Genomic DNA, 27,439 nt, shown 5'->3' on the forward strand with positions numbered 1-27,439 from the left:
CTAATGGGGTATAATTGATAAAACTTTTCTAGAGAGAATTCGGGCTAAACCAATCAAGACCTAACAGAATGTGTAAACATTTGAACAAGGAACTCCATTTCTAGTTTTTCATAAGGGCATAATCAGAAATGCATACAAAAATTTGCATACAATGATGCAATTTTCCACATTTGTTTGTAATAGTGAAAAGGTGAGAAAACTTAAAAACTGGAAATAACTAGGGGACTAGTTTGTATATGATGGCATACCAAGAAGACAGAATACAATGCAGCCATAAGAAGTTAAGCCATAGAAGAATATTTATTGACATGGGAAAATGTTAACAATATACTTCTATATGAAATATGTAGGATACAAAACAGTATATACAGTTTAATACCATTTTATGGAAAGAAAAATAGCCATATATACAAAATCATGCATAAGAAAAAATAATAAATGTACATACCAAATGTTTATAATGATTATCTCTATTGTGAAATTAGAAGTGATTATACAATTTTCTCATTAAATTTTACCTGCCCTACAATCAGTATCCAGTTTATGCTTTTCTTTCTTGGTTGTGATTAGTTTGACATAATTCTCTTTAAACAGGCTGTTTCATGATCCATACCCTCAAGAACATACTTTTGGTACAGCTTTGCTATCCCCATTTAAAAAGTATATGTGACTTCCTTTTATGTACTGGGATAAGGAGAATATTTTAAACTAACAGAAGAGACTACAAAACATTACAGATCTATCAATAGCATAGATCTAGTTAAGAAAATTATTACCTGGATAATCAGAAATCCTCTATTTAATAGAAATTTCAAATAGAAATAAATACATAATTTCATTAGGGTTTTCATTAATGATAGACTGTGAAATACTCTACCATTAATGAAGGGTATGATGAAGAATTTTGAATCTCTCCTCTTACCAGCTGACTTTAGGAAAAGAGATTTGGGGATTTTTTATTCAGTAAAATATGGTTAGTAATTTTGTAAAAAGGATCAAAAATAAGATTTTTTTAAAGTAAGAGAAAATGAGATAATTCATATAAGAGGTGTTTTGTTTTCTCTAAAAACCCAAATAAATGCTACATAAAATATCAAGAAAGAAATTAAAATCAACTCAGATTTGTTATTCTGCAGAAAATGCTTGCTATTTCTTTGCCCTTCAGGTTTGACATACCAATATTATAAAATTATTTTAATGTTAATAAACAGCCTCTAATTTCTTCAATAATTTTAACAATTAATACATAGGATGTACTTAAACATTTCATGGAAACCAAGGTAAGTGCTCCAAATACATATAAGTTATCCTTTGAATCTTGATAACTCATAACATTAAATAATGCTGAAAAATAAGATTTTATATCTCCAAATTCATCCTAGTGTAAAGTTGTTTACTTGATTATTACTAGAAATCCCTAGTAAGAGTTGGCACTTTTAAAGGTGAAATATTAAAGAAAAAAAGAAAAAAATCTGTCCAGCCTCTGATGTTTTCCATGCTCTAGTACCATTTCAAAGTTGCCTCCTAATTTCTGTCCTCTCCCTTGGGAGGAGAATGCCAGACAAATCTGTGATCGACTGAGTAACTGTTAACAATTGTAATCATATCTGAAAGGGAAAAAATTTACAACTTTTTATATCTCAAAGGTAAATTTACTGTCTAGAGGTAATTTTCATAAAATATTGATTTTTCTCAAAAGGATGACTTGCTAAGAATAGAAAAAAAAAGGATTCTGTTTTCCAACTTAAAGATTTGTTCCTCTTCTCTCTACAAAATCATGGAACTAGAAAAGCTTGCTGGAGCACTGATGGGAAATGTATATCAAATTTATAACATACTCATGGCCTTACTCCAGTGTAAGTATCCTCTATCCCATTATACAAATGTCCCATTAAACATAGTATAGCTTCTAGCATGGTTCTAATTTTTCAATGAGGATCACAAGAAAGGTACTTTTGGGTTGGTAAAAGAAACCAGAATATTACATCAACACATTTCAGGGATGAAAGGAGCCTACTGATACTCCATATTCATTGTTTAACATTACGAGAATTAAATGAAAAAAGGCTGCAACTAGAAAATCACTTCATGAAATTACACAATCACCAATTTGTGATAGAAATTGAGGCATAACACTTAGGCTAACAAATATGTTAGATGAATTATCACTCTGACACATAACTGCAGATGGATACTGCTGGATTTTCACTTAATCAATTACTCAATGATGAACACTATAAAATGAAAAGTGACATACTTATGAACTGAAATCACAAGAAGAAACTCTCCAAGATCAATCTTCAATGAGCTCCTATTCCAATAAGCCATAAAGACCAATAAAAGGCAATATTCATTTAACAGTGTGAGAATCCCTATGACAAGAAATCGGGTATTTATATTCCTCTGGAGACATTTCTTCCCCACCTAACAAAGGCACTTGTCATGTACTGAAATGGACAGTTAATTCTGGTACTGCCCTGGGCAACTGTTACCTTCCTAAAATCTTTGAAGTAATGATCAAGTTCAGATTAATTCTTCCAAATAAGCCTAAAACATACATGAATATAAAATAAGTTCTCTATTTTTGGCATATGATATAACCAAGAAGGAAAAGATAATGCTGGTGTCCACAATGAATTGACTGACTTGAGCAGTCGAGGATATTCTCTCTGTACATTATATTCCTTGATGACTATGGAATGTGTATATATTTGTAGGCAAATTAACCTTTCATATAGTTTCAGGTTTTAATGTTCACTCCTCTTCTTGTCTTTTTTTACCTTTTTGTTCTTTCCCAAACCCTTAGAGGATTCCTCCTGAAAAAGACACAAATCAGTGCAGCATCATTCACATGATGATGAAAGCTTACATGTAATCATAAATATAGTCTATATATAATGGTGAGGGTATAACTACTTTGATATTTTTGTGTATGTGTCTTACAGGGCAGTTTTACTTAGTTTATTATAGCATTTTCAAGGCCATCAAGGATAATCAAGATAAATAGTGTTTAGTTGATTTATATTTGAATAATTTCAACATTATTTAATCTATTTCCATTTTCCCAAGTAAAGCAATAAAGCTTAATAAAATAGATACGAACACACTTAAAACATGAAACAAAATAAACTCAAGAGTATAAAGAAGAAAGTATCTAAAGGCATGCCCGGGGCAAAGGAAGACACTAACAGAATTTTAGAATTTTATAGATGTTTAAAGAACACCTAGTCCCATGTGACATTTACCTACAATCTCTTTGGGCCTCAATTTTAGTGGAAAACTAGTTGGTTGTTAAAAAGTTTTCCTAATGTAAACTCTATGAACCTATAAAATCAGTACTCAAAAAGATGAAGTGATCTGTTCAAGGTCACATGACTATCCTGTTGTGACTAGGGTCTAAGGGTCCAGTTTCCTAGTCTAAAGGTTTTACTAATGTACCCTTCACACTCTGATTCATTCTTAATTTTCTTAAGAAACTAGATACTGGGGCTTGGAATGTAGCTCAGTGGTACAGTGCTTCCCCAGCATATGCAAGGCTCTGGGTATGATCCCTAGCACCACACACACCTGTAATCCCAGCAGGTCAGAAGGCAGAGGCAGGAAGATCCCAAGCTCAAGGCCAGCCTCAGCAACTTAGCAAGGCCCTAAGCAACTTAGTGAGACCCAGTCTCAATATAAAAAGCAAACAGGGCTGGGGATGTAACTCAGTGGTAAAGTGCCCCTGGGTTCAACCCCCAATGATAACAACAACAACAACAATAAAAAGACAAACAAACTAGATATCAATAACAACTTACAGGTGAACTTGTATAGTTCTTCTCCACCAGTAGGTTTCTGGCACAGTTGTTGATATGTTTAAAGCGATCTGGTCCTAGCAGAATCCCTCCATACCAGCGTGATACTACCACCATGACATTCCTCACATTCAAAATCTGTTATTTCCAGAAGCATAATTAGATACACAGATAAACATGTACAAATGTGTTTTTTTAAAAAAGGAAATAACCCACATATAAAATTGCACATAAAATTTCCCAGTGATCTTAATGGCAGAGTCATATGAGTATGCACTAAGATAACTAACAATTCAAGGGTAACACATTGGAATAGAAGGGAATTTGGAAAACCAACACCATGTTCCAGTGTCCTTAAATTCCAAACTTTGGGGCAATATGGCAGAGTAAACAGGAGGGGAGACCATGCAGGCAGAGTTTTAATTCCTGATGACTTCAACCACAATAGCACATTTTAGGTAGTCTTTTTACCACTAGGCCAAAATGACAAAAAAATAAAATAAAATAATCTGCTTCTGAACAAGCTCTGGGAGAAAATGGGCTGCACACGTAATCTAATGCCTACCAATAAAGTCTTCATCAGTTTGACATTTGTCAAATGCTGCCCTTAAAGTGAAGCCCACCAATGTACAGGCCCACATACAGAGTTCCTATTCAAGGGAAAGGCTTAGTTAAGAAACAAAGCTCCATATACTTTAGCAGAAGAAACCACAGTAACTACCTTAGGAAAAAAACAATCCATTCTTAAAATTAATGCACAATCAATGATCACCAGACAGATGAAGAAAATCCAGCAGCATGAAAGAGAAAGGACAAGATAAACAAACTAAAATGGATCAGGAAACATTTAAGGGTGAGGACATCTGGGGGGAAAAGCTCTAATTAATATATGTAGAGAAATTTAGAAGATAATGCATCCATAAAACCAGAACAGGATTCTATGAAAAAAGAAAAATAGTGAACAAGAAAAACTTTTAAGAATTAAATACATGGTTGCTAAAAAATTTTTTTTCTTAATTTAACAGAAACTTTGAAAGACAGTTAAGAAAATGTCTTAGAACATAAAGACTATGAGATGGACAAGTTAATTTTTTAAAAGAAACATTCTCCATTAATACAGAAGTTCTAATATTCAACTAATAGGAGATCCAAAAGATAAAACAGAAAAGAGAAGAGGAAACTGTCCTAGAGAGAGAGAAAGAGAGAGTGTTTCCTTCAAGTTGAAGAAAATCTTCTATTGCCTATACCTTGAAAACAAAGCACTGGTTATAAACCATTTGCTTTCTTCCCTGTAACCAATCATTAAAATTTTCAGTTGATGTTTAAAAATTAACTATTAATTTATAACATTTAACTGATTTATTTATTCCTAAATGGAGCTCTTTTATTGAGAAATTTTATGGCTTGTACAGAATAGGTCTCACAAAGTTTAACTTAACACCTACCTCCATGAGATGGAGAAGACGCCCGCCAGCTGCTGTTTCCCCATCATCCTCACAGTCCTGCAAGAAGGTCTGTTTATCCTCACAATATATCCTAGAAATACATGTAATGAGGTTACACTCTGAAACTGAAAGTATTATAATGGAAGTCACTTGTTGTAATCAATTTGATTACTTCTAAAATTTTTGTTTTAAAAAATTGTTCTTGAAAATTCATTGACAATTTACTATCCAGTATGTTTCACCTTTTTAAAAAATATATATATTTAGAAAAACTAAGAGCCAAAGGTGTCTCCTGTATATCAGAGATGCTGCTTTCATGGAAATTTAATCTACACACGACATTTCCCTTAACATCAAATCTATGAGTAATAAACAACATTCACTGAAAAATATTTATTGAGAATATGCTATATAGAAATATAATGATAATCACTACAAAATGGTATAAAAAAATAACAGCATACTCCTGTCTTCAAAAAGCCTAAGATTCAGTGAAACAAAAATCACATAAGATTAATACAACCATAAGTTAATATTTCATATTTTCCTCTCATTCCATCCATCAATCATTTCTTTCTTTTCCCCTTTCTAAGTAGGAATTAAAAGACTTATTTTTCTCTTTAAAATCTGTTCCAGGATGCTTATCAATATTAGAGATAATCATGGTATTTTTATCATTTAAGTCACTGGAAAAGTTATTCAGAATAATGATGCAGAGTAACATCATTATTAGTAGAATAAGCTTGTCAAATAAGTGTTATAGATAAATATATATAAATATAAATACATTATTTGTATCTTTTATATTGTTTTATATTTATAGTTAACAAATAAGCATATTAAATATAAAATATATAACATCTTTTTTAGTGTGTGCTTGTGTAGTACCAGTTTAGGCCTGCCATCTAGTGGATTTTTTAGGCCCCTACAATGATATCATGTGAAATGACTAATGTGGTAAAGATACCCGCCCAACTACAGCCATAAAATGTTGGAGACTTTTAAAATAAACATAAAAAGCTATAAAAGCTCATCTACATACATAATTCAATTATATTAATCATATATTACAGTAATAATGTTCATTCATTCATTCTTCCATCCATTTATCTATTCATCCATTCATTTATTCATCCAAAAATACTGACTACTTACTATGAGCAGGCTCTATTTTTATTCACAGTTGACCTCATATAAGGAAAAGTGAATTAGTACTATTAAACAAAAATTTATATGACAAATTTAAGAATGACGAAAAGAAGCCAAGGGTTGGTTTAGATTAGATTTGCAATTATAACCTAATCCCATTATTTTATGGAACAAATGAAGAAAATTTGACTATTTAAATCAGTACTGTTAGATTATAGGGAAAAAAGGATCTATAGAAATTTTCACTAACCCTTTCCTCACATGCCAGGAAGATGATGACACAGCATCCAACAGCTGTGTGTACAGTAGCCTGAAGAACGCCCCACAACTACAAAAGGAACACAGCCCAGTACCAGGCAGTGACGTCTTAAAAGGACCCTATGCATTCAAAATATACAACTCAAAGTCAAAAAAGTTCATTGTTTCTACTCCCAATGGGTTCCCCAAGCCTCCACTTAGTGTCTTTTTAGTGATACACAATCCTGACAAGCTCAGTTCTTTCATTTCCAAAAATCAATTACAGAAGGGAGGCTGAGGAAGAAATAATCAGAAAACTAGGGCCTGAAATAGAATAATCAGCACATAATTTAGCTTTCTTTTTTGATAACTTGGGTCAACATTATGTACAAGGTTGTTGAAGCCACATAGGAATAAAATAAAAAGAAGTAAAATTGAATTATATTTATTTTAATTATTAATCATGTAGCAATAGGATCTTTAAAAAGATAATATTTGGTACAATTGCTGAAATAATCATAATTAATTTACATAAACTGTTAAGTGTGCACTAAATAAGCATGTGGAATTAACAAATGGTAACTATTATTAATAATTTTTACAGCACAAACCACTGAGAGCAAAGTTTAATCCTTCATTTTCACACCAATAGCCTTAAATCATTAAGAATATATTAAAATTCTGTTCAGTAATACTGTTTAGAAGAAAAGTATATAACTAATACACATTTAGCACCACAAAAAATAAATAAAATTAAAATCTCACATTTCCAAAGTGCTACTTTTCAATGTGAGTTTTGAAGAGGCTAGGTTTTACAAATAGGTCTCAATCGAATTTTAATTTTGCACCAAATCCCTGTATTTATATTCTTTTATTTTAGGCCTAAACTAGTCCTTAAGTTGTCTTATGTTGCATATTAAAAAATATACCCTTTATGTCTTCATTTACAAATCAGCGGATTTGTATACATTAGTATTCAAAACTAAATGTGGTGAAAGAAGCACTCTTTTTTTTTCTTTTTTTTTATTGGTTATTCAAAACATTACAAAGCTCATGACATCATCTTTCATACATTTGATTCAAGTGAGTTATGAACTTCCATTTTTACCCAAATACAAATTGCAGAATCACATCAGTTACATATTCACAATTTTTACCTAATGCCATATTAGTGACTGTTGTATTCTGCTGCCTTTCCTATCCCCTACTATCCCCCCTCCCCTCCCCTCCCCTCTTCCCTCTCTACCTCATCTGTTGTTGTTCAGTTCTCTCCCTTGTTTCCCCCCCACTTTCCCCTCACAACCTCTTGTATGTTATTTCGTATAATGATGAGGGTTTCCTTCCTTCCATTTCCATGCAATTTCCCTTCTCTCTCCCTTTCCCTCCCACCACTCATCTCAGTTTAATGTTAATCTTTTCCTCATGTTCTTCCCCCCTGCTCAGTTCTTAGTTGCTCTCCTTAAATCAAAGAAGACATTTGGCATTATTTTTTAAGGATTGGCTAGCTTCACTTAGCATAATCTGCTCTAATGCCATCCATTTCCCTGCAAATTCTATGATTTTGTCATTTTTTAGTGAAAAGAAGCACTCTTAATCCACTGCTCACAGGAGCATAAACTTTTGAAAACCACCTTTGGAAAAGGTAAAGTTTCAAAAATGTTCATGCTTTTTAATAATTCTACTCTTTAAGAATTTATTCTTATGCACAAGGCCCTGGGTTCAATCCCCAGCACCACCAAAAATGAACAAATAAATAAATAAAATTCAGTTTAAAAAAAAAAAGAATATAACTTTTTTTTTCTAATTATAGCCCCATTTCACTAAAAAAAAAAAGTTCATGTACTATTATTTATAACGTTGGAAAATATGAAAAGCTAAAGCAAAAAAGAAATGTTTAAATAAATTGTGGTATGGAGCCTCAAATAAATAACAGTAATTGAAATAGTATTTATCAAGTAGTTCTAACAACCTGGGAGGATGCTTTTGTTAAATTAAGAATAAAGAATATAAGGGTAAACCACTGAAAAAAATTGTTTGCATAGAAAATATATAAAACTACAGTTGACATTTAAAGTCAGAAAATGCTAGATTTTCCCTCCAATTCTTTTTTCTTCCCTTTTCTGCAGTTTCCAAATATTCCACATAGCTATTACTATTATAATGAAAAAAAACACATATAGTGTTTTTTTAGTTATGCATCATTTCCCAACCCTTGTTTACAAATTGCATATTCCAAAAATTGTGATAATCACTTACCTATAGGCATAAATGTTGTGGGTGGCACTAGCTATTTTCTTATTCTCATACAATTTGGCAAGAACCATTTTCACCTTCAAAACAGCAATAATATAAAAAAGGTAATGTATGCTTTTCATTTGTTCTGTGAATAAATGCTAGAAAAAAATATCTTAAAGCATATTAATATTAATATTGTATTAAAATAAACAGTCTTTTAAAGAATCTTCTAGATTCTGAAAAGGCCATTTCCAAGTTTCCTCCTCAGTGTAGGGGCAGAAATGAGTACTCTCAATCAGTATAAAAATGACCGACCTGGTATTTTTTTCAGCACTAATTATCAACAGATTGGTTTAGGCAGGAACTGTCTGAGGCTTTGTATATGAAAAATTCTTCCCCATACAGAGAATTTTAAATGCAAATGTAAAAACTTCTAAACATCAGCTCTGAAATTTATTCAGTGTGGTAATTATATGATAATGATATGTTCCAAGTGTGATAAGTAGACTCAGGTCTTAGAAAATAACTGGCAGTTCTTTTCCATCAAAAGGGAAGAAGAGCTGGGTGTGGTGGTGCATGTTTGTAATCCCAGCAAGTCAGGAAGCTTAAGCCAAGAGGATCGCAATTTCAAGTCCAACCTGGGGAAATTGACAAGACTCTGTCTCAATATAAAATTTAAAAAGAGTTAGAGGTGTGTCCCATTGGTATGATGTATGGTGTGCCTGCATTTAATCCCAAATACTGAGAAAAGCAGGGCAGGGGACAAGGAGACGACATTCTGCTCAGAGGAAACAGCATGTGCAATACACACATGCAATATAATATGACCAGATTTAGCAAATAAAAATAAAGGACAGGAGCTGGTGTTATGGCTCAGAAGTGGAGCACTTGCCTCGTGCGTGCAAGGCCCTTGGTTCGATCCTCAGCACCATATAAAAATAAATAAATAAAAAAAAGGTATTGTATCCAACTAAAACTAAAAAATAAATACTAAAAAAAAATAAAGAGCACTGAGCTAAGTTCAAATTTCAGATAAACAACAAATATGGATCAATATAAACAAACATAAGTAAAAACATGCTCCCATGTAATAATGTTTACCTGAAATTCAAATTTAACTAGATATTCTAGGAGAAACATAAAATGAAAGGTTCAGAAAATTTCATGTAGCTGTTATTTAAGAAGAAGAATGAGATTATATGTGTGTCAGGAATGATAAGCTAGGATCATATCGCAAAGGACCTTATATAAGAAGTTTACATTTTCCCTTGTAGACAACTGAAATCAGCAAAGATTATGTATGTGAGGGAGAACGGGGGAGAATAAAATGTGATCATATTTTCAGAAGACCTGTAAATGGCAAGGAGTATGAAAGAAATACTGGAGGCAACAAAAACTGAGCTAAAATTGTACAGGCCAATTTGAACCATTAATTTCACAATCTTGTCTTTATCATTTTATAACTCTTCAGATTCTCAGACTGTGTGTGTGTGTGTGTGTGTGTGTGTGTGTGTGTGAGAGAGAGAGAGAGAGAGAGAGAGAGAGAGAGAGAGAGAGAGAGAAAGGAGAGACACAGACACTAGGTATTGAACCTAGGGTTTTGCACATGCCAGGTAAATGCTCTGCCAATAAGCTACATTCCTAATCCTTCTTGTTTCTAATTTGAGACATTTCTGAGGCTGGCCTTAAACTTGCCATCCTCCTGCCTCAACCTCCCAGAGTAGCTGGGATTACAGGCATGCATCACGATACCTAGCTTCAGCCAATTGATCCATAAAGTAAAGTAGGAAATGACCACTTTGATTTGTTTCAATGTTCACATAGTTCAAGTGACTATGATGAAAAACAGAAAGAGGATCTAGGATGAACAGATTCGGAAACGAATGTCTACAAGGGACCTTGATTGAAGGGTAAAGAAAAAAACAGGATTCCAGAAGAGGAAAGACCAGAAAGCTACACCCAAAGCTTGGTTTTAATCACAAATCTATGTAGAAAAGAACTTCCTCTTCTAGAGATTAAAAGAGAAATGAAAGGCCTAGTACAAAGAACTGTATTCCTAAAAGATCTTTTCAAAGAACTTCAAGAGGAAAACAGCAACAGAAAACCAAGGGAAGACACAGATCCCTAAAACTTGTGGTAAATAATGAGATATTATTATTATTTTATTATTATTATTATTATTATTATTGTTATTATTTACTTGTATACATCAAATTGGAATTGCCTCATACATCAATTAAGTTTAACCTGGAGTACATTATAGCAACAAGAAAGAAGAAAAGGATTTTTGCTAAAAAGAGAGTGAGAAGGGAAAAGACCTAGGAATAGTTTTTGATTAAAAAAGTCCCCTATTTATCTTTTAATAGGAATAGGACACCTAAGGGAAATAAGGAATCCTAAAACCAGGAAGCAGAAAGGCCAGGAAGCAGGAAAGACTGGGATCAGCCCTTTTGGCTACTCTTCTCTTTGTTGGGCAACTGTCAAATGAACTTAGTTTCACAGAACTCCCACTGAAAAGGGCAAATAATTCTTTTAAACCAACTATTAAGCATTATAATTTTCTGTAATCACAAAATGAGTTTTTCTTAGATTCACTGGAGGGTTAAGTCCCATTCAAGAGACCAAGTGCAATTTTGAAAGTTGTGACAAACAGAAACAAAACTAATCTTTTATGATTCACAGTAATTTGGGAGTAGGGAAATAGTCCCAAATATTTTTTACCTTTTTTTCTTTATTTTTTAATAATTTTTTTTTAAGTTGTAGTTGGGCACAATACCTTTATTTCATTTATTTATTTTTATGTGGTACTGAGGGTGGAACCCAGCACCTCATATGTGCTAGACAAGCGCTCTACTGCTGAGCCACAACCCCAGCCCCAAATAATGTTTTATCTTATGTGAAAATTAAACATTAGAGCAAAATTAAAGGTATTACTGCAAAATCATTTACCTGACTTACTTTAGCAAAACAACATCACAGTGAGCTAACTTTACCTGTTTAGGACAAACTACAGGAGCCAAGTGGGCCTGAAAAGTACTTCTTCGGTCAGTAATAGGAATGCCATGATCAATCGGAGGTAATTCTTCTATTTCTATAAATTTAAAGAATAAACTTGCTTTATTTTTCAAAGTCTTACGTACACATACTGAAAAATTGGCAAAGGGGGAGAGAAATCAGGCAATAAATTTAAATTATACAGCAAATTAAAATAGCCATTAATAATTACTAAATTTAAAAATTTTTTAATTTACCAAAATTAAATTTAAATTATAATTTGAGTAAAGAGTCTAAAATGTATATAAGATAAAAATACTTGATTTATAAATGCCAATGTCACTCAGTGGAGATAGTAGGATTGAGACTCAAATCTTGAAGTATTACAGCAACCAAAGTTGATATGACATATAATAATACAATATGTAGTTTTTTAAATAATAATACAATGTGTAGTTTTTAAGAGTGTAAAGATTGACAGCTGCTAATATACCCCTACTTCCTTATTCATCTATGGACAGACCTCTGGGATGAGAAATCTGTTACTTTAAATTGTATAGCTACAATATATCTCCTTATAACAAATATTTCCATTTCTTAAAATGGAATACATCAATACTATAGCCAAATGGTATTCCGTGAAGAGTACTATGATGCCAGTTATTGTGTCTCTTCAAAAAGTTTAAGCATCATTAATTAACCCTTAAATCTGGTGAGAAATTTAACCATCCTGGTTGCTACTAACTGCCTCATTTAGGATGAAGTTAATGAAGGAAAAAAAAATCAGGTTTTGGTAGGATGCTATGGCCTTTTTTTTTTTTTTTTTTTTTTAGTGCTAGAGAATAAACCCAGGGCCTTGTGCATTCTAAGTTCTCTACTACTGAGTTACATCCCCTGTTCTGCCCTCTTCTTGAATTGCTTTTGGCCTCTATACTGATACAAATAAATCAAATATAGCATACAAGTCAACATGAATTACTGACCTATTGGTGCTATTTATGATAACTGATTTTTCACCCTTTTTCTTTAAATGTTGGATTCTGCTTCCCAGAAGTCTTATGTCAAATCCATGGATATATAAATGATTAAAATGGAGCTACTTTGGTTGAAGCACAAGTAGGAGCTCTGGATCCTCTCCCCTACTTTCATTTCTACTTCATGCTCTTTTGCTAGCCCTGGAGCACCACCTTTCAAAAACCTTAAACTTTCAGAATACTATTTTTAAAAGCTACTGTAAAATAACATAGTAAACTGCTCATCTTCTAACCAAATGCATATTTCCTCTGGTCTATAAATGTTTTTGTAAGAAACTTAAAAGAAACGGAAGATAATATTGAAAATTTTAAAAATACTAAACCAGAACATGCTTTCTCATATGCACATAGAGCTATATACACATCAACATATTTATAAGTTGAATACTACTGTGAAACAAATTTGCTGAAACAAAAATTAAATTTTTAAGGGTATTTTACTAGCTTTATTTCAGTAGTTCTACTTTCCATGTTACCTTATTTATGTTTGTGAGCATAGATTGAAGTCCAAAAATCAGGAGAAAGTTGAAAAACAAAAACAGAATATGAACTGAAAACATTAACAGCCTTTTTTTTAGTTTTGATATCTCCCATCATTAAGTCAAAACTCTATAAAGCCAGGGAAAAAAAGGAAATTTCTATTTTTTTTCCTCACCATTCTGATAGATCTGGGAAAACACCAAAAGGGTCAACAGTCAGGAAAAAAAAAAATCTGTCTGTAAATTAATAACTACTTCCTAACACCTTAGTGTTTACTAAATTTCCATAAGATGCCAAAGAATAATTCACAACACTATCACCCACACTCCTCATAAGAAACCACTTAGTGACATTATACCTGGTTGATTTTCACTGATATCAAAATCCAATGCTTTCACTGGGTTCTCTGGCTGACATACTAAAATGAGATCGTCTTCACATTCAACATCTTCCTCTTCAGTTTTCTTCTTCACATCTGGGCCTATGTGGATATGAGACTTCATGATTATAAAAAAGCAATTATAAAATCACTCTTACACAAACATAAGGTCTTACAAATTGGTGTGAGTATACTATGTATACAACCAGAGAAATGAAAAATTGAGCTCTATATATGTAATAATAATTATAATGCTGTTATATATAAATAAAAATAATTAATTATTTTTTTTAAAAAATTAGGTCTTGACTCTAAACACCATTCTTCAACAGAAAGAATCAGAATTCCTCTTCCTTATAACAGAATTCCAATGAATAAATGAAGAAAATGGAGAATCATCATTAGGCAAACAACATAGTAATAACTACTGCTGACAGAATCTTCTGATGGATACTAAAATGTAAATGAAAGTTTAAGGAACAGGATATTAGCACAGCCTTGACACGTGCCTATAATCACAGCTACTCAGAAGTCCAAGGCAGAATGATCATGTCAGTCCAAAAGTTTAAGGGACATCACGTCTCAATTAAAAAAAAAAAAAAAGAACTTCCCACAAGACACAAAGGAAAAGTTAAAAGGTATTAATTATGATAGTTCTTTTACATGTTAACTTGGGTACCCAAGTCAGAGTACACAGATATTTGGCTAAATGCTCTTCTAGATGTTTCTGTGCAGGTATTTTTTTTATGAGATTAATATTTAAATCAAATGACTCTGGGTAAAGCAGACTGCTCTCCATAACAAAGGTGGACCTTATTCATAAAGAATGACCTCCCCAGAAGAGTGAATTTTCCCAGCAGACTACCTTTGGACTGAAACTGCAACATCAGTTCTTCCCTGGTTCTCCAGCTGCTGGCCTACCCTGTAGATGTTAAGACTTGAAAGCCTCCACAACTGTATAAGTCAATTCCTTAAATCTCTTTCTCTGTACACACAAAGACACACAGACATATACACACACACGAACATACCCATTTCTCTGGAAAACCCCAACACAGTAACTTAACAATGGAGACATCTGGCACACACCACCTTAACCAAAGGATCAAGGTAAGCATCACCAATAATACATCAGATTGATATTATGAACTCATGGAAATGATGTATTTATACAGGACACAATATCATTTTTGTGGTATTTGTGCCAAAAATAGCTAATCTTATTCCGATCGTGAGAAAACAATTAGCAAACCCAAACTGAGGGGTATTCTACAAAATACATGATCAGTACTTTTCAAAAGGGTCCAAGGTTATAAAAGTAGAGGAAAGAATGAGGAACTGATTATAGAATAAAGAGAAGTCATAATTAAAGACAATGAAGAATCCTAGACAGGGTCCTAAAGCAACAGAAAAGGCATTAGTGGAAAAACTGGTGAAATATGAATAAGCTCTTTGGTTTACTTCACAGTACTGCACTATGTTATTGATATTACAGCAACGTAATGTATGATGTTAATAGGAAGTTAGGGTGAAGAATATAAAAGAGCTCTTTGTACTATTTTTACAACTTATCGTAAATTTGAAGTCAGTTCAATTTTTTTGGTGAGTGGGGGATACTAGGGACATATCCCAGAGGCTCTAAATCACTGAGCTACATCCCCAGCCCTTTTTATTTTTTATTTAGAGTCAAGGTCTCAATAAATTGCCAAGGATCTCACTAAGTTGCTGAGGCTTGTCTCAAACTTGTGATCCTCCTGTCTCAGCCTCCAGAGTTCCTGGGATTATAGGCATGTGCCCTGGCAAGTTAGTTCAATTTTTTTAAAAAACTGGAGTTATGTATAATTACTTCAAATTTAAAATTTTTATTCTAGAAAAACAATAAAGAATAAATTTGTACTTGTTAACAGTAAAATAAAAATAAACTATTCCCTAAAGAAGAAAATTCTCATTCTGATCACTATCTCTTACCCTTATTAGTTCTTCAGAATTATTATTAATCCTTCCGTTTTAATGTAATATCTGCAAAAACAATTCATTTTTGTTTTTATTTAATTTATTTATTTTTATTTAGTGTGAGGATTGAACCCACTGCCTCGCACATGCCAGGCAAGCACTCTACCACTGAGCCACAACACCAGCCCCATGCAAAATAATTTTATTTATTTTATTTTATTTTTTGCTACCGGGGATTGAACTCAGGGGCATTCAACCACTGAGTCACATTCCCAGTTCTATTTTGTAGTTTATTTAGAGTCAGGATCTCACTGAGTTGCTTAGCACCTTGCCATTGCTGAGGCTGGCTTTGAACTCGAGATCCTCCTTCCTTAGCCTCTCGAGCACTGGATTATAGGCATGTGCCACTGCACCTGGCCCCAAAACAATTTTAAAGAAAAAACCATCAAATTTCTAAAAATTCAAAATTATGAATTATACAACACAAATCAAGAACCCTAAAACTTGAAAGAATGACTTAACTATATACTGTGGTTGCAGGTGGAAAAAGGAAAATGTCAATTTTAAGATTAAATTTTCAAATTTCCTAAAAGTTGAGTACTCCAAACTTTGGAGTCCTAAATGTTTATTGATATACATTCCATTTCTGCACTTGTTCTAACTCTAAAGGCAGGCTGGCAGAAGTTATTTCTGTTTGAGGAATTTTGATATCACTTTTCTCACAGATCCCTAAAATGCTGCAAAATCAGAACATGTATTATAAAAAATTGAGGAAAATATTTCAAAATTAATTATTATATGGTTTTAATATCTTTGTCATTTACCTCTGATTTTATAAAAGCAATAAAAATATCTGTCTCTATAAAAAAATGAAAAATTCTCTAAAAACATATATATATACTATTATCAACTCTAAATGTAAACTAATTTTGCTGAGGGAGGCCTAAAGAATTGGTTCTCTGTAAATAACCCTCTAAACAATTAGTAAGAATAAGTTACTGGATTTTTTAAGAATCCTTTTGGCCTCCAAATTAAAAATAATTCTACCAGTGGTATCAATAAAATGCTATTTAAAAGTACTTTTAGAGTTATTTTTATCTCTAAAAAGTCTTCTGTGGTAAATGGAACAGACTACTAAATGTGAACAGGAGACATTAGAGATTTCTACATTGTCATAAGCTTAATGAAAGATTAATAAAGAGCAGAATATCAATTTCCAAATGTTCTACAACTAGTGGTGATGGCTGAATTGTATACTTTAGAAGGGTGAATAATTATGGCATATGAATTACATTTCAAAAATTATACTCAAAATTAAATTCTATATCCTAATATTGGTCACTATTCTTCTCAGGTTTTTTTTTTTTTTCGAAAAGGAGTAGATTCATTTGAAGCTAAACTCTATTTATGTAGTGTATAATTCATGAAGAATGTTATAGAGTTCATATTACCTTAATGGAAATTAAAGAGAACAGATTTTGTCATAAGTTGTTTCACCAGAAAACTATTTCTATAAAAGTATAATATGAAAATTGCTGGGTATGGTGATGCAAACGGATAATCCTGGCAGCTCATGAGCCCGAGGTAGGAGGATCATGAATTCAAAGCCAGCCTCAGCATCTCAGCAAGGCTTTAAGCAACTTAGAGAGACCCTATCTCTAAATAAAATATAAAAAAAGGCTGGGAATGTGGCTCAGTGGTTGAGGATCCCTGGGCTCATTCCCCAGTACCAAAAGAAAAAAAAAAGTATAATATGAAAATAAAGAGGATAACGCTTTAAAAAAAAAAGGAATAACCATAATTACCACAGGTAAATGAACTTTCCAGGGAAATTTTTATTATATACAAACCACAAACCATAAATTTTCATGTTAAACTTCAATTAGAATATCTTTGTGAAAATTTAATTACCATAATAAGTTAAAAGAGCACTGATATATTTTTCATTCCTACCTGGTTCTGTCATCTGAGATTTTTGTATTAGCACATCTCTTATTTTCTCCACCCACAGGTAAAGAATACTTTCACCAATATTCTGTCTAAAAAACATTCAAGAGAAAAAAAAATTGTTATTTCAAAAAAATTCCCTTCTCAAATTCAAGAAAACAGAAACATATTTACAATTCAAGACATTATTTTAAAAATCTAACCATGCCTTCTTCAAAAGTATTTATAAAAAGATAAGATCACCAACACTGCATCTGAGTATTTAATATAGATTGTTTATACCAACATTAAAAATCCCAACTAACTCCAAAATTAACTTGGCTTTACTTACAATAAACAGAAGAGTTAAAACCAAAGAAGGGAAAGAAAATTTCTAAACTTGAACTGAATGCACTAGGTAGTTCTAAATGTGATTTTGCTTCTATAAGAAGATACAGTTTCAGTATTGGTGTCTAATCACTGCTTACTTTTCTAAACTTCTGAATAACTTCCAACCATTTACTCGGTACAACTTATCATTTAGGATACTTATTTCAACAAATAAAACTGCAAAGCATGTGGGGAACTCCTTCATGGAGTCAATTCAGAAGATCTAAAAGATAATCAATTCAAAAGTTTTATAGCCATACCTTGTTTTTGACAAAATATCCTATTGCCTAATGGATTCATTTGGTTACAAATAATGTTTGGCTGCCCCTGATGAAAACTGTCTTAGAGAATCACTGAGAAAAAGAAATGTGTCCTGGGTCTTAGAGACATGTCCATAGTTAAGTTGCATGATAGAAACAACAATAAAGAAATGGCCAACTATCTGTTCTTTAAGTAATAACTCAAATTTTAGGTTAGTTTTTGTATATGTTTTAAAAAAATCACCCCACTATATCATAGCAATATCTTACCTTCCTTTGAAAGTTCTCCCTTGAAATTGTTCTATCATCACTCATCAGCACCCACCATTTTAAAACAAGCATGCAGAAGAAAATGAAACAAAAACTGCTTTCAAATAATTATCAAACCCTCCCTATATCAACTGAGAACACTGGTGAATTTCTTTTAAACAATTTCTACTACTATCCATTCTTCTCAAAGGAGTTCATCAGACACTCAAGATAAAATGTATTAAGGACATACTAAACCCCAGGTTCATTACATACATCAACACCTTTAATCCTTATCATTGTCTTCTGTATTACTTCCCCATAACACAAATGAGAAAATAAACTTTACAGAAATATATTAACTTATCCAAGACAGTCTTCTAAGCAATTTAAGAAGTCCAAAGCTGATTTAAGAACCCAGGACTGAGGTTCAAAGCTCAGGTCAACTGTATTTTTGCTCTCCTACGGAGAGCTATGATCTTAGGTAAATAAGCTACTTGATTTTTCTGAGTCTCAGTTTCCTCATCTATAAAATGAAAGATTTACAGCAATTTGTTTCTAAAAGTCTATAATTCTTGCTTATAAAAAATAAAAATTTGGGGGCTGGGGTTGTGGCTCAGTGGTAGAGTGCTCGCCTAGCATGCATGAGGCACTGGGTTCGATCCTCAGCACCACATAAATGTAAAATAAAGATATTGTGTCCACCTAAAACTTAAAAATAAATATTTTATAAATAAATAAATAAATAATTTTAAAACAAGCTCTTAAAGTTTAAAAAAATGAAAAACTTCAAATGAACCTCTCTCAATTTATTCAACAAATCTTTTTTTTTTTTTTTTTTAAGACAGAGAGAGAGAGAGAGAGAGAATTTTAATATTTATTTTTTAGTTTTCGGCGGACACAACATCTTTGTTTCTATGTAGTGCTGAGGATCGAACCCGGGCCGCACGAATGCCAGGCAAGCGCACTACCGCTTGAGCCACATCCCCAGTCCTATTCAACAAATCTTTCAAGAGCCTCTCCTATACATCCCATACTACCTATAGACTTGTGGGTATGATAGAGTGTGAGGTGATGGGGTTTCTTTAGTCATTACTTTTAATCACTACCCTAGCAAATTATTAGTTTTACATATAACTCTATTTCCTAATCTCATGCCATTGAATTCTTCACAACATCATCATCACCCTAACCAGTGACACCAGCACCTGTGTTTACTGAACATTTTCTACATAAAAGATATGTTAAAATGCTTTATGTATATTACTTCAGTTAATCCTTACATCTACTCTTTGAGACAGGAAAATCATCCCTCTGCAAATATAAACTCATATTCAGACTTAAAAAATCCTTAGAAAGATTTTTATAATTAATAAGTAATTTTTCCCCAATAACAAAGAAAATTAAACTTTCACTCCAGATTGCCTCTCCCTTGGCCCATGGCTTCCTGCAGAGGAATATAAAACAGCACTGCTGTTCAGCATCATTTATTGACTACTTTCTTCACTAGCATTTAACAGGACTGCTGTTGAAAAGCCAGCATAAGGAAGTCACAGGGTGTGAAAGACTTCCTGCATAAAGTGAAATCATTCTTTCCCTTAGACCCAAAGGCCATTACTAAAAGCAGGATTGGGGTGGGGGCTGTCTATCTTTGGGTTTTTTGTTTTTGTTTTTTTTTTTGGCTCATAATTGTTGTTACTCTTATATTTGTATTTTCTCTAGTGACAACAGTGTATTCCTATCTTTAAAGTATCCAAGAAAATTTGGTAAGAGTGGCCTTCAAACTTTTGCTATTGTTGCAATGAAATCTTTTACAGAACCAGAAGCCAATTAAACTAACAAAAACTGAGTCCTGTATATTAAACCTCTCATCCCCTTCCTCAAAGAGCCCTAAAGGAAGTCTAAATCCTAAGAACTCTGGTACAAAATTGGAGAACTACCCATTACAGACTGAAATGTTAAAATTTTATCTACAAAGTCAAATAATAGAAAAGAAGCTAAAGATAGAAAGTCTGCAACAAAATTTGTTTAAACTTGAATAACTCATATTTTATCTGATCTATTTGTTGAATAACTCAAATAACAATCCAATCTAGAAAGAGTACAACAAAGTTACAACTCTAATTTTACCTATGGCTCTAATATGTGTAGCTTTAATTGTATAATATTTACATTTGCTGACTTTAATGGTAAAGCTCTGCACTATAATGCTATCAGCTGTGTGACCTTAAATCACCCAATCTGGGTTTCAGTCATTACATTTTCAAAATGATAAAACTGAATGAGATGAGTCTCTTAATAAGAACAACAAAAATGATGACTACTTGCTAGTCTGAGTCTTGAATGTTCCTGAAAGGGCTACTGTTAAACGCTTGGTTTAACCCTGGGGAGGGTGGCAGTCCAAGGAGGTGGCAGAGTCCTTCAGAGGTGGGGCCTAAGGTGACATCCTTAGACCACTAGGCACATGTCCTTGAAGATGATTGTGAGACCCTGGCCCCTTCCTCTTTCTATTTGCTCCTGACTCATGATATAAGTAGTTGTATTCTGTCATCCATTCCCACCATGAGGTATGCTGCTTCACCAGACACAAAGCAAGGGGGCCAGGCTGGAATCTCCAAACCTGTGAGCCAGCATAAACCTTGTCACTTTATAAACTGGATTATCTCAGGTATTTTGTTATAGAGATGTAAAGCTGAGTAAAGCACTGCTACTGTTAACTAAAGTACATTGCATGGGTTGTGTCATTTAATTTTCACAATATTATCATCCCCAGATGATAAATTGATGACAAATTTAATGATAAATAAAATTAAATGACAAAACGCATATAATTTTCACAATATTATCATCCCCAGATAATATTCTTACAGATAAGAATACAGACATAAAAAAGTCACACTACTTCCAAAACTGACTACAGAAGCCTGGTCCAGAATAGCCTTATCCTCTGCCTAAGCTTAGACAGGTTACTTTCTGTTTTTATGCCTCAAGCTTTCCTTTTCTTAGAGCATTGTCTTTGGAAAACTTGCCATTGTAAATTCTTTCTCTACCTTTTAAAAATATATATGAATTGTTTTATAGAAGACCCTTGTCATATTTTACAACTCAGATACATCTCAAGAACCTGAAAGACAACTCCTAGAAAAACAAACCTCAAGGAAGACAGTGACCTTATCTCTCAGTCTGTGAGCCTAATTGCAAGGGGCACCATTATAATCAGTAATAACCCAAAATGTCCGCTATATCCACTGATTCACCACCCCATAACATGCAGTACTTCTACCATAGCTCTTTCCAGACCTTAAAAACTTTCTTGCCTTTCATTTCAGAAGAGTTAGGTAGGTCCAAACTTAGCTCTGGCCTCTCCTTCCTTATCCCAATAAATTTGAAGAAAAGTCTTTCTTGTCTGTATAACTTTGTCCAGTGCAATTTCTGCTTTGACAAGCCTCACTCAACAACACTAAAACCTATGATTCCGTGATTCATTAAAATGTGAAGAACAGCCAGGATGTAAAGCATGTGCAAAGCCCAGCACCACAAACAACAACAATAAAAAAAGCTATAGGAAATTTAAAAAATTAATTCTCGGATTTTTAAAGTAAATGTTGTACCTTTAAGAGGTGAGGCCTGGAGGGAGATAAGTCAGATCATTGGGGACGAGCCCTTGAAGGAGACAGTAGGACACCAGCTCTCTTCCTCTCTTTTTCACTTTCTAGTCATGAGATAAGTGAGAGAAGTAGTGTTCCTCCACCATGCCTACCTGCTATGATGTGTCACTAGAGGACCAGAGCAACGAGGCCAACAAAGCATAGATTGAAAACTCCAAAACTATGAGCCAAAATAGACTTTTTCTCTTCATAAACTGATTATCTCAAGTATTGTGAGAGTAAAGGAAAGCTGACTAACATGACTTGCAAAATTCCAAAAATTAACAAGTTGCCTCTCACCCAACATGATTTTGCTTTTATAGGTCCCTCTACCAGAAAAGTCCTCCCCTTTAATTACCTGGCAAGCAAAAATCTCCTTCACAACCTTATCCACATTCTCTAATTCATTACTAAAACATCAAAAAGTGCTATTGTACACAGCACTTAGTAATCTTCTCACTGTATTGTATTGTTACACATTCCTCTTAATTTTAAATCCCAAATTCCTAATAGGATGCCTAATAATGAAATGTTCCATAAATGTTTACTGGAAAAACAAGTTTTTTTTCCTGATTTTTTTTCTCTCTCCATAAGGGGAACTAATCATAATTTATCTTTTCACCTAGGCAAAAATCAAATTTACCATTCAAAATGATGTGAAATATATGAATCTTAATGTGATAATATTTAGAATCATAAAAACTAGAATCATTAAAAATTTACATTTATGTTATGTTTAATTTTTGAAGTTAAAAAATATTTTTCACTTGATACCCCCTGCTGGAATTAAATGGAAAATATGATTAAAATTTGTCACAGAAAATTTTATTGTTGTTGTAATGAGGCTCAACCCAGCAGTGCCCTACCACCAAGCAACATCCTTTAGTACTGGGGACTGAACCCAGGGGTATATCACAGCCCTTTTAATATTTTGAGACAGAGTCTTACCAAGTTGCCTAAGCTGGCTCCAAACTTGCAATCCTCTTGCCTTAGCCTCCCAAGTACCTGGAATTATAGGTGTATGACACCATGCCTGGCTTTATTTTTTATTTTGAGATAGGGTCTTACTGAGTTTCCCAGGCTGGCCTTGAAATTTCAATCCTCCTGCCTCAGCCTCTCAAGCAGCTGGGATTATGGATATGTACCATAGCATCTGCTTTCATTCAAAATACCATATAATGTGTATTTCTATTTAGACCACTTTGTGTGAAAATAATATCACTGGACTGAGGTTATTCAAACACTCTAACAAGACAATATGACCCATATTCCTTCTTTAAAACACACTACTTTATAATCTCTGAACTTTCTTAAATCTCAAATAGCTCAGAAGAACTAGTTAGGGAGAACAAGCAAGTTATGTTCTACTGAAATGTATTCCTTAGTAAAAGGAAAGACGTTGAGGATAGGGTAAAGGTAAGTGGGAAGCCATTTAAGACTATATAACATTGCATAGGTAGGAGAAAAATCTAACTGACAAATGTGTTTAACATGATAGGTGGAAAGATTTTTCAAGAAAAAAGTAAGTGGTCAATATCACTAAGTTACAGAGATCAAGTAAGATACGAGTTGAAAAATGACCATCAGATATATCAAGACATCAATTCTGATTAAATTTGCAGTAAACTTAACTTACTCTACTTTAAGACAGAATAAATTAGCAAATAAAGAATTACACAAAGAAGTTTGTTTAAGCACAAAAGTGGGAGTGGCCAGTTAGGTTAGACAGATATCAAAAAACACTTAGTTGAGAAAATAACATTTATAGGCCAAGGATAAAAGAATCACTAAATGGGGACCCAAGAAAGGCACTACTTCCTTTAGAAAGGAACAAGTCAAATGGATTCCATAATGACTTACCATGTTCTAATTAAATATTTTGGGAGGAAAAGAAACCTGGCCTGGATCCCAGGGACACAAAAGGAGTACTCTCTGTACCAAATGGGGTGGCCACCTAGAACATATAATAGAATCCTTACTAGTTCCTGGATTAGGAAAAAAAATGATATTCCAGAATATTATTTGTCTTAATAAATTTATATATATATAATTAAAATTAATCCAAATTATCTTATCTTCTTTGTACTAATTTTTCAGCCTCCTAACTGATGTCCCACACTCATTTTCACTGCCTTCCAATCAGTCTCTATTTTTCTAGTCTTCCAATCCTAGAAATAGGATAATCTTTTCAAAACGAAAATCTTATCACTGGCATCCTACCACTTAAAACTCTCCTCTACTTCCAATTATGTTCAGGATAAAGACAAAAATCCTTAACATAGCTAACAAAACTCCACAGGATTTTCCCTGCCTACCTCTCCAGGTCATTTCTCACCACGTTCCCTCCCTTTCTCTTCCCATCTGATATAACCATTACTGTTTCCTAAAAGGTGTCAAGCTCCCTGACACAGAGCCATTGTACATTCTGAGGCCTCTCACTGGAGTTAACATCAACAAATTAACTTAGCTTAGTCAAACAAGCTGCCCCTGACCTCCTAGACTAGGATAGGTCTTGTTTCAAACTCAGTTAGCATAGTACTGTTTACTTTCCTTTCATAGAATTTATCACAGCTTTAGTTTTACATACATTTTACAATGTATAAAGACATCTTCCACCTCCCTGTAAATTCTAAATGCCCTGGAAAAAAGGAATCATTTCAGGTTTTGTTAACCATGTGTATCCAGGATTTAATACAGTGCTTGCCATGTAATATTTGTTGATGAAGGAATGAGGGAAGGAAGAAGAAAAAACTCTGAGTCTTATGGCGTAAAAAAAGAGAAATTATCTTTAAAAGCATTTGGAAGTTTAATAAATAATTATGGTTACAATTCTTCTATCAATTTCATTCTACATAGGCTATGAAAATATAGTATATGTAGTGGCTAGGGAGGCTGAGACAGGAGGATCAAGAGTTTAAAGCCAGCCTCAGCAAAAGTGAGGTGCCAAGCATCTCAGAGAGAACCTGTCTCTAAATAAAATACAAAATAGGGCTGGGATGTGGCTCAATGGTGGAGTGGCGCTGAGTTCCATCCTGGGTACCAAAAAATGTATGTGTGTGTGTGTGTGTGTGTGTGTGTGTGTGTGTGTGTGTGAAAGATATAAAAATCTTTGAATTTAGGTACTAACATATCACAGTCTCAGTAGGGCACAAAACAGAATCACTAACAGAATATTTTTAATCACCTGTTACTTACATATATATTTCTTCAAGGCTGTTTGATAAATCCACACGTTCTTGCCCTTTAAGCCAAGGAGCACTAAGAATGAATAAAGCACAATGAAGAATATTTTTCAACGATTGCATTAACATTTCAAACAGAAATTACTGATTCATACATAGGTATACAAACACAAAGAAACATTAAAATGTTTCTTTGTGTTTGTATACATCTATGTAGTTACAAAATGCTCATACTGACATTAACTCATTTAATTCTCCCAAGAAACTATGAAAACCCCAACAAAAATTAAATTCAGTTTTTTAAGAAATCAGAAATCATGGTCATTTTTATTCTACTGAATCTACTGTGTATATAAACTATATGTATATTTATCGATTTAGTTTGCTTTTTTGGTCTCACATCCTGGAATTCTGCAAGAGAGCTATTTTGAGTCTGAAACATTTTTGTGCATAGACTGTTAAGATGCCATTTGATTTGTATGTCTTTTTTCTATTATTCAGTTTTAATGGTTTAAAAAACAAAGGTGATTTCAAAGGGTATCATAAACTGCTCAAATTTACATAAGTGGCAGAACAGGTTCTAGAATCTCAATTTCCAGATTCACAATATTTGCTACAATACCATAAGTTCCCAACTGTTGTTTCTAACTGGTGTTTCAACATCTCTAACAAGTAAGCTGTTCGTCAAGTGACTATAAAAATAATTTTTCTGGGGCTGGGGCTGTAGCTCAGTAGTAGAGCACTTGCCTTGCACGTGTGAGGTATTGGGTTCATCTCAGCTCCACATAAAAATAAATAAATAAAGATATTGTAGCAACTACAAATAAAAAAATTAAAAATAATAAAAAAATATTTTTCTGAAAAAGAACATTTATGTTTGCAAACATTCCTTTATCATTTGCAATACATTTTTTTAACACAAACAGTAATCCCACTAGTCAGTAAAAAATTTTGGTAACAGATTTTTATGCAAATCTATTCCCGTGGTTTATACATATTACTAGATTAAGGAGGCAAGGTAGATCCCAGGTTGCTTGCATCAACAGGTCATGACTCATAAAGATTAAGCTTGGACTTAGAAGAAAATAGTTCCTCAATAACAAGGAGGAGAGAGAACATGGAGAACCATGAGAAGTACCCTGGATAATTCCTGAAAGGGAAGAAGTCTTAAGCAGAATGTTTTGTGGCTAGGACAGAGGTCAGGAGAAATTCGAAGGGTCGGGGTTTCCAGATCATTAGGCTGAATAAAGAGGAAGGTTTTCTTCCCCATCTCTAAAGAAAATTCTGTAGCTATTTAACCCCTATGAACTCAGCGATTCTCTTTTATATTAAGTGGCATAATTCAATGTGTTTTTAGGCAATTTGTTTTTATTTAAATGTTCTACACCAAATTGAAAAGGTGTTTCTAATCTGTTTTAATAAAAGTATTTTATATAAAATGCAATGCATAGTACAGAGAAATATCTTTGAAAATATCTTTTTAAAAAATATAAATTTAGAAATAAATATAGCTTACTTCAGTTGATAAATAGGTGGAGCTGTACCTGGATATTCGTTTGGTAGCATCACCTAGAATGCAGTTTTAAAACAAATCTGTTTAACAATTCATTATCATTCAAAAATAATTATATTTATAAAACTAGCCACTGAACAAATTTCTATCCTGCCAAACTTAGAATCATTGGTTTGTTAAATCTCAGGAGAAAATCACCAATTTATGCTTCTAACATTGAATATGTTGTTAGTGATGCTGCCAGTATTTTAAGGAGTAAAACAAATTATTTGCAGAGAAAGTAAAAATAATATAAATAAAATAAGGGCAAACAATGCAGAGTATGGTGGCCCACACCTATAATCCTAGTGACTTACGAGGCTGATAGAGGAGGCTCGAAAGTCTGGGGCCAAGCTCAGCAACTTAGCAAGAACCTCTCTCAAAATTAAAAAAAAAAAAAAAAATTTAAAGTGCTTGTGGATGTAGCTCAGTGGCAGAGCACCCCTGGGTTCAATCTCCAGTACCCTTCCTGCCCCCAAAAAGAATAAGGGTAAAGAAAATATTTGAAAGGAAAAGGAAAACTTGTAACAGGG

At 33.2% G+C, this 27,439-nt stretch overlaps 1 protein-coding gene across 3 annotated transcripts in view; it reads right to left on the bottom strand.

The window, feature by feature from the left end:
- Positions 1–281: 281 nt before the first annotated feature.
- Impact (impact RWD domain protein) overlaps positions 282–27,439 on the bottom strand; it is a 29,564-nt gene continuing 2,406 nt past the window's right edge. Inside the window, exons 3-13 of one of the 3 annotated variants that reach the window (XM_076837068.2) lie at positions 26,871–26,923; positions 25,368–25,430; positions 17,654–17,739; positions 13,727–13,849; positions 11,854–11,951; positions 8,882–8,955; positions 6,639–6,716; positions 5,240–5,330; positions 3,798–3,932; positions 2,781–2,816; positions 282–1,607 (exon numbers count right to left, since the gene is read on the bottom strand). In XM_076837068.2, coding sequence (XP_076693183.2) covers positions 1,602–1,607; positions 2,781–2,816; positions 3,798–3,932; positions 5,240–5,330; positions 6,639–6,716; positions 8,882–8,955; positions 11,854–11,951; positions 13,727–13,849; positions 17,654–17,739; positions 25,368–25,430; positions 26,871–26,923 — 843 coding nt within the window. In that variant the 3' untranslated portion in view covers positions 282–1,601. Of the gene's footprint in view, positions 2,817–3,797; positions 3,933–5,239; positions 5,331–6,638; positions 6,717–8,881; positions 8,956–11,853; positions 11,952–13,726; positions 13,850–17,653; positions 17,740–25,367; positions 25,431–26,870; positions 26,924–27,439 lie in introns of all 3 variants that reach the window. The other 2 variants (XM_076837067.2, XM_076837069.2) reach the window with 2 other exon arrangements.

Source organism: Callospermophilus lateralis, chromosome 17, assembly GCF_048772815.1.
Source record: "Callospermophilus lateralis isolate mCalLat2 chromosome 17, mCalLat2.hap1, whole genome shotgun sequence".
In the NCBI taxonomy this organism is placed as follows: Eukaryota; Metazoa; Chordata; class Mammalia; order Rodentia; family Sciuridae; genus Callospermophilus; species Callospermophilus lateralis.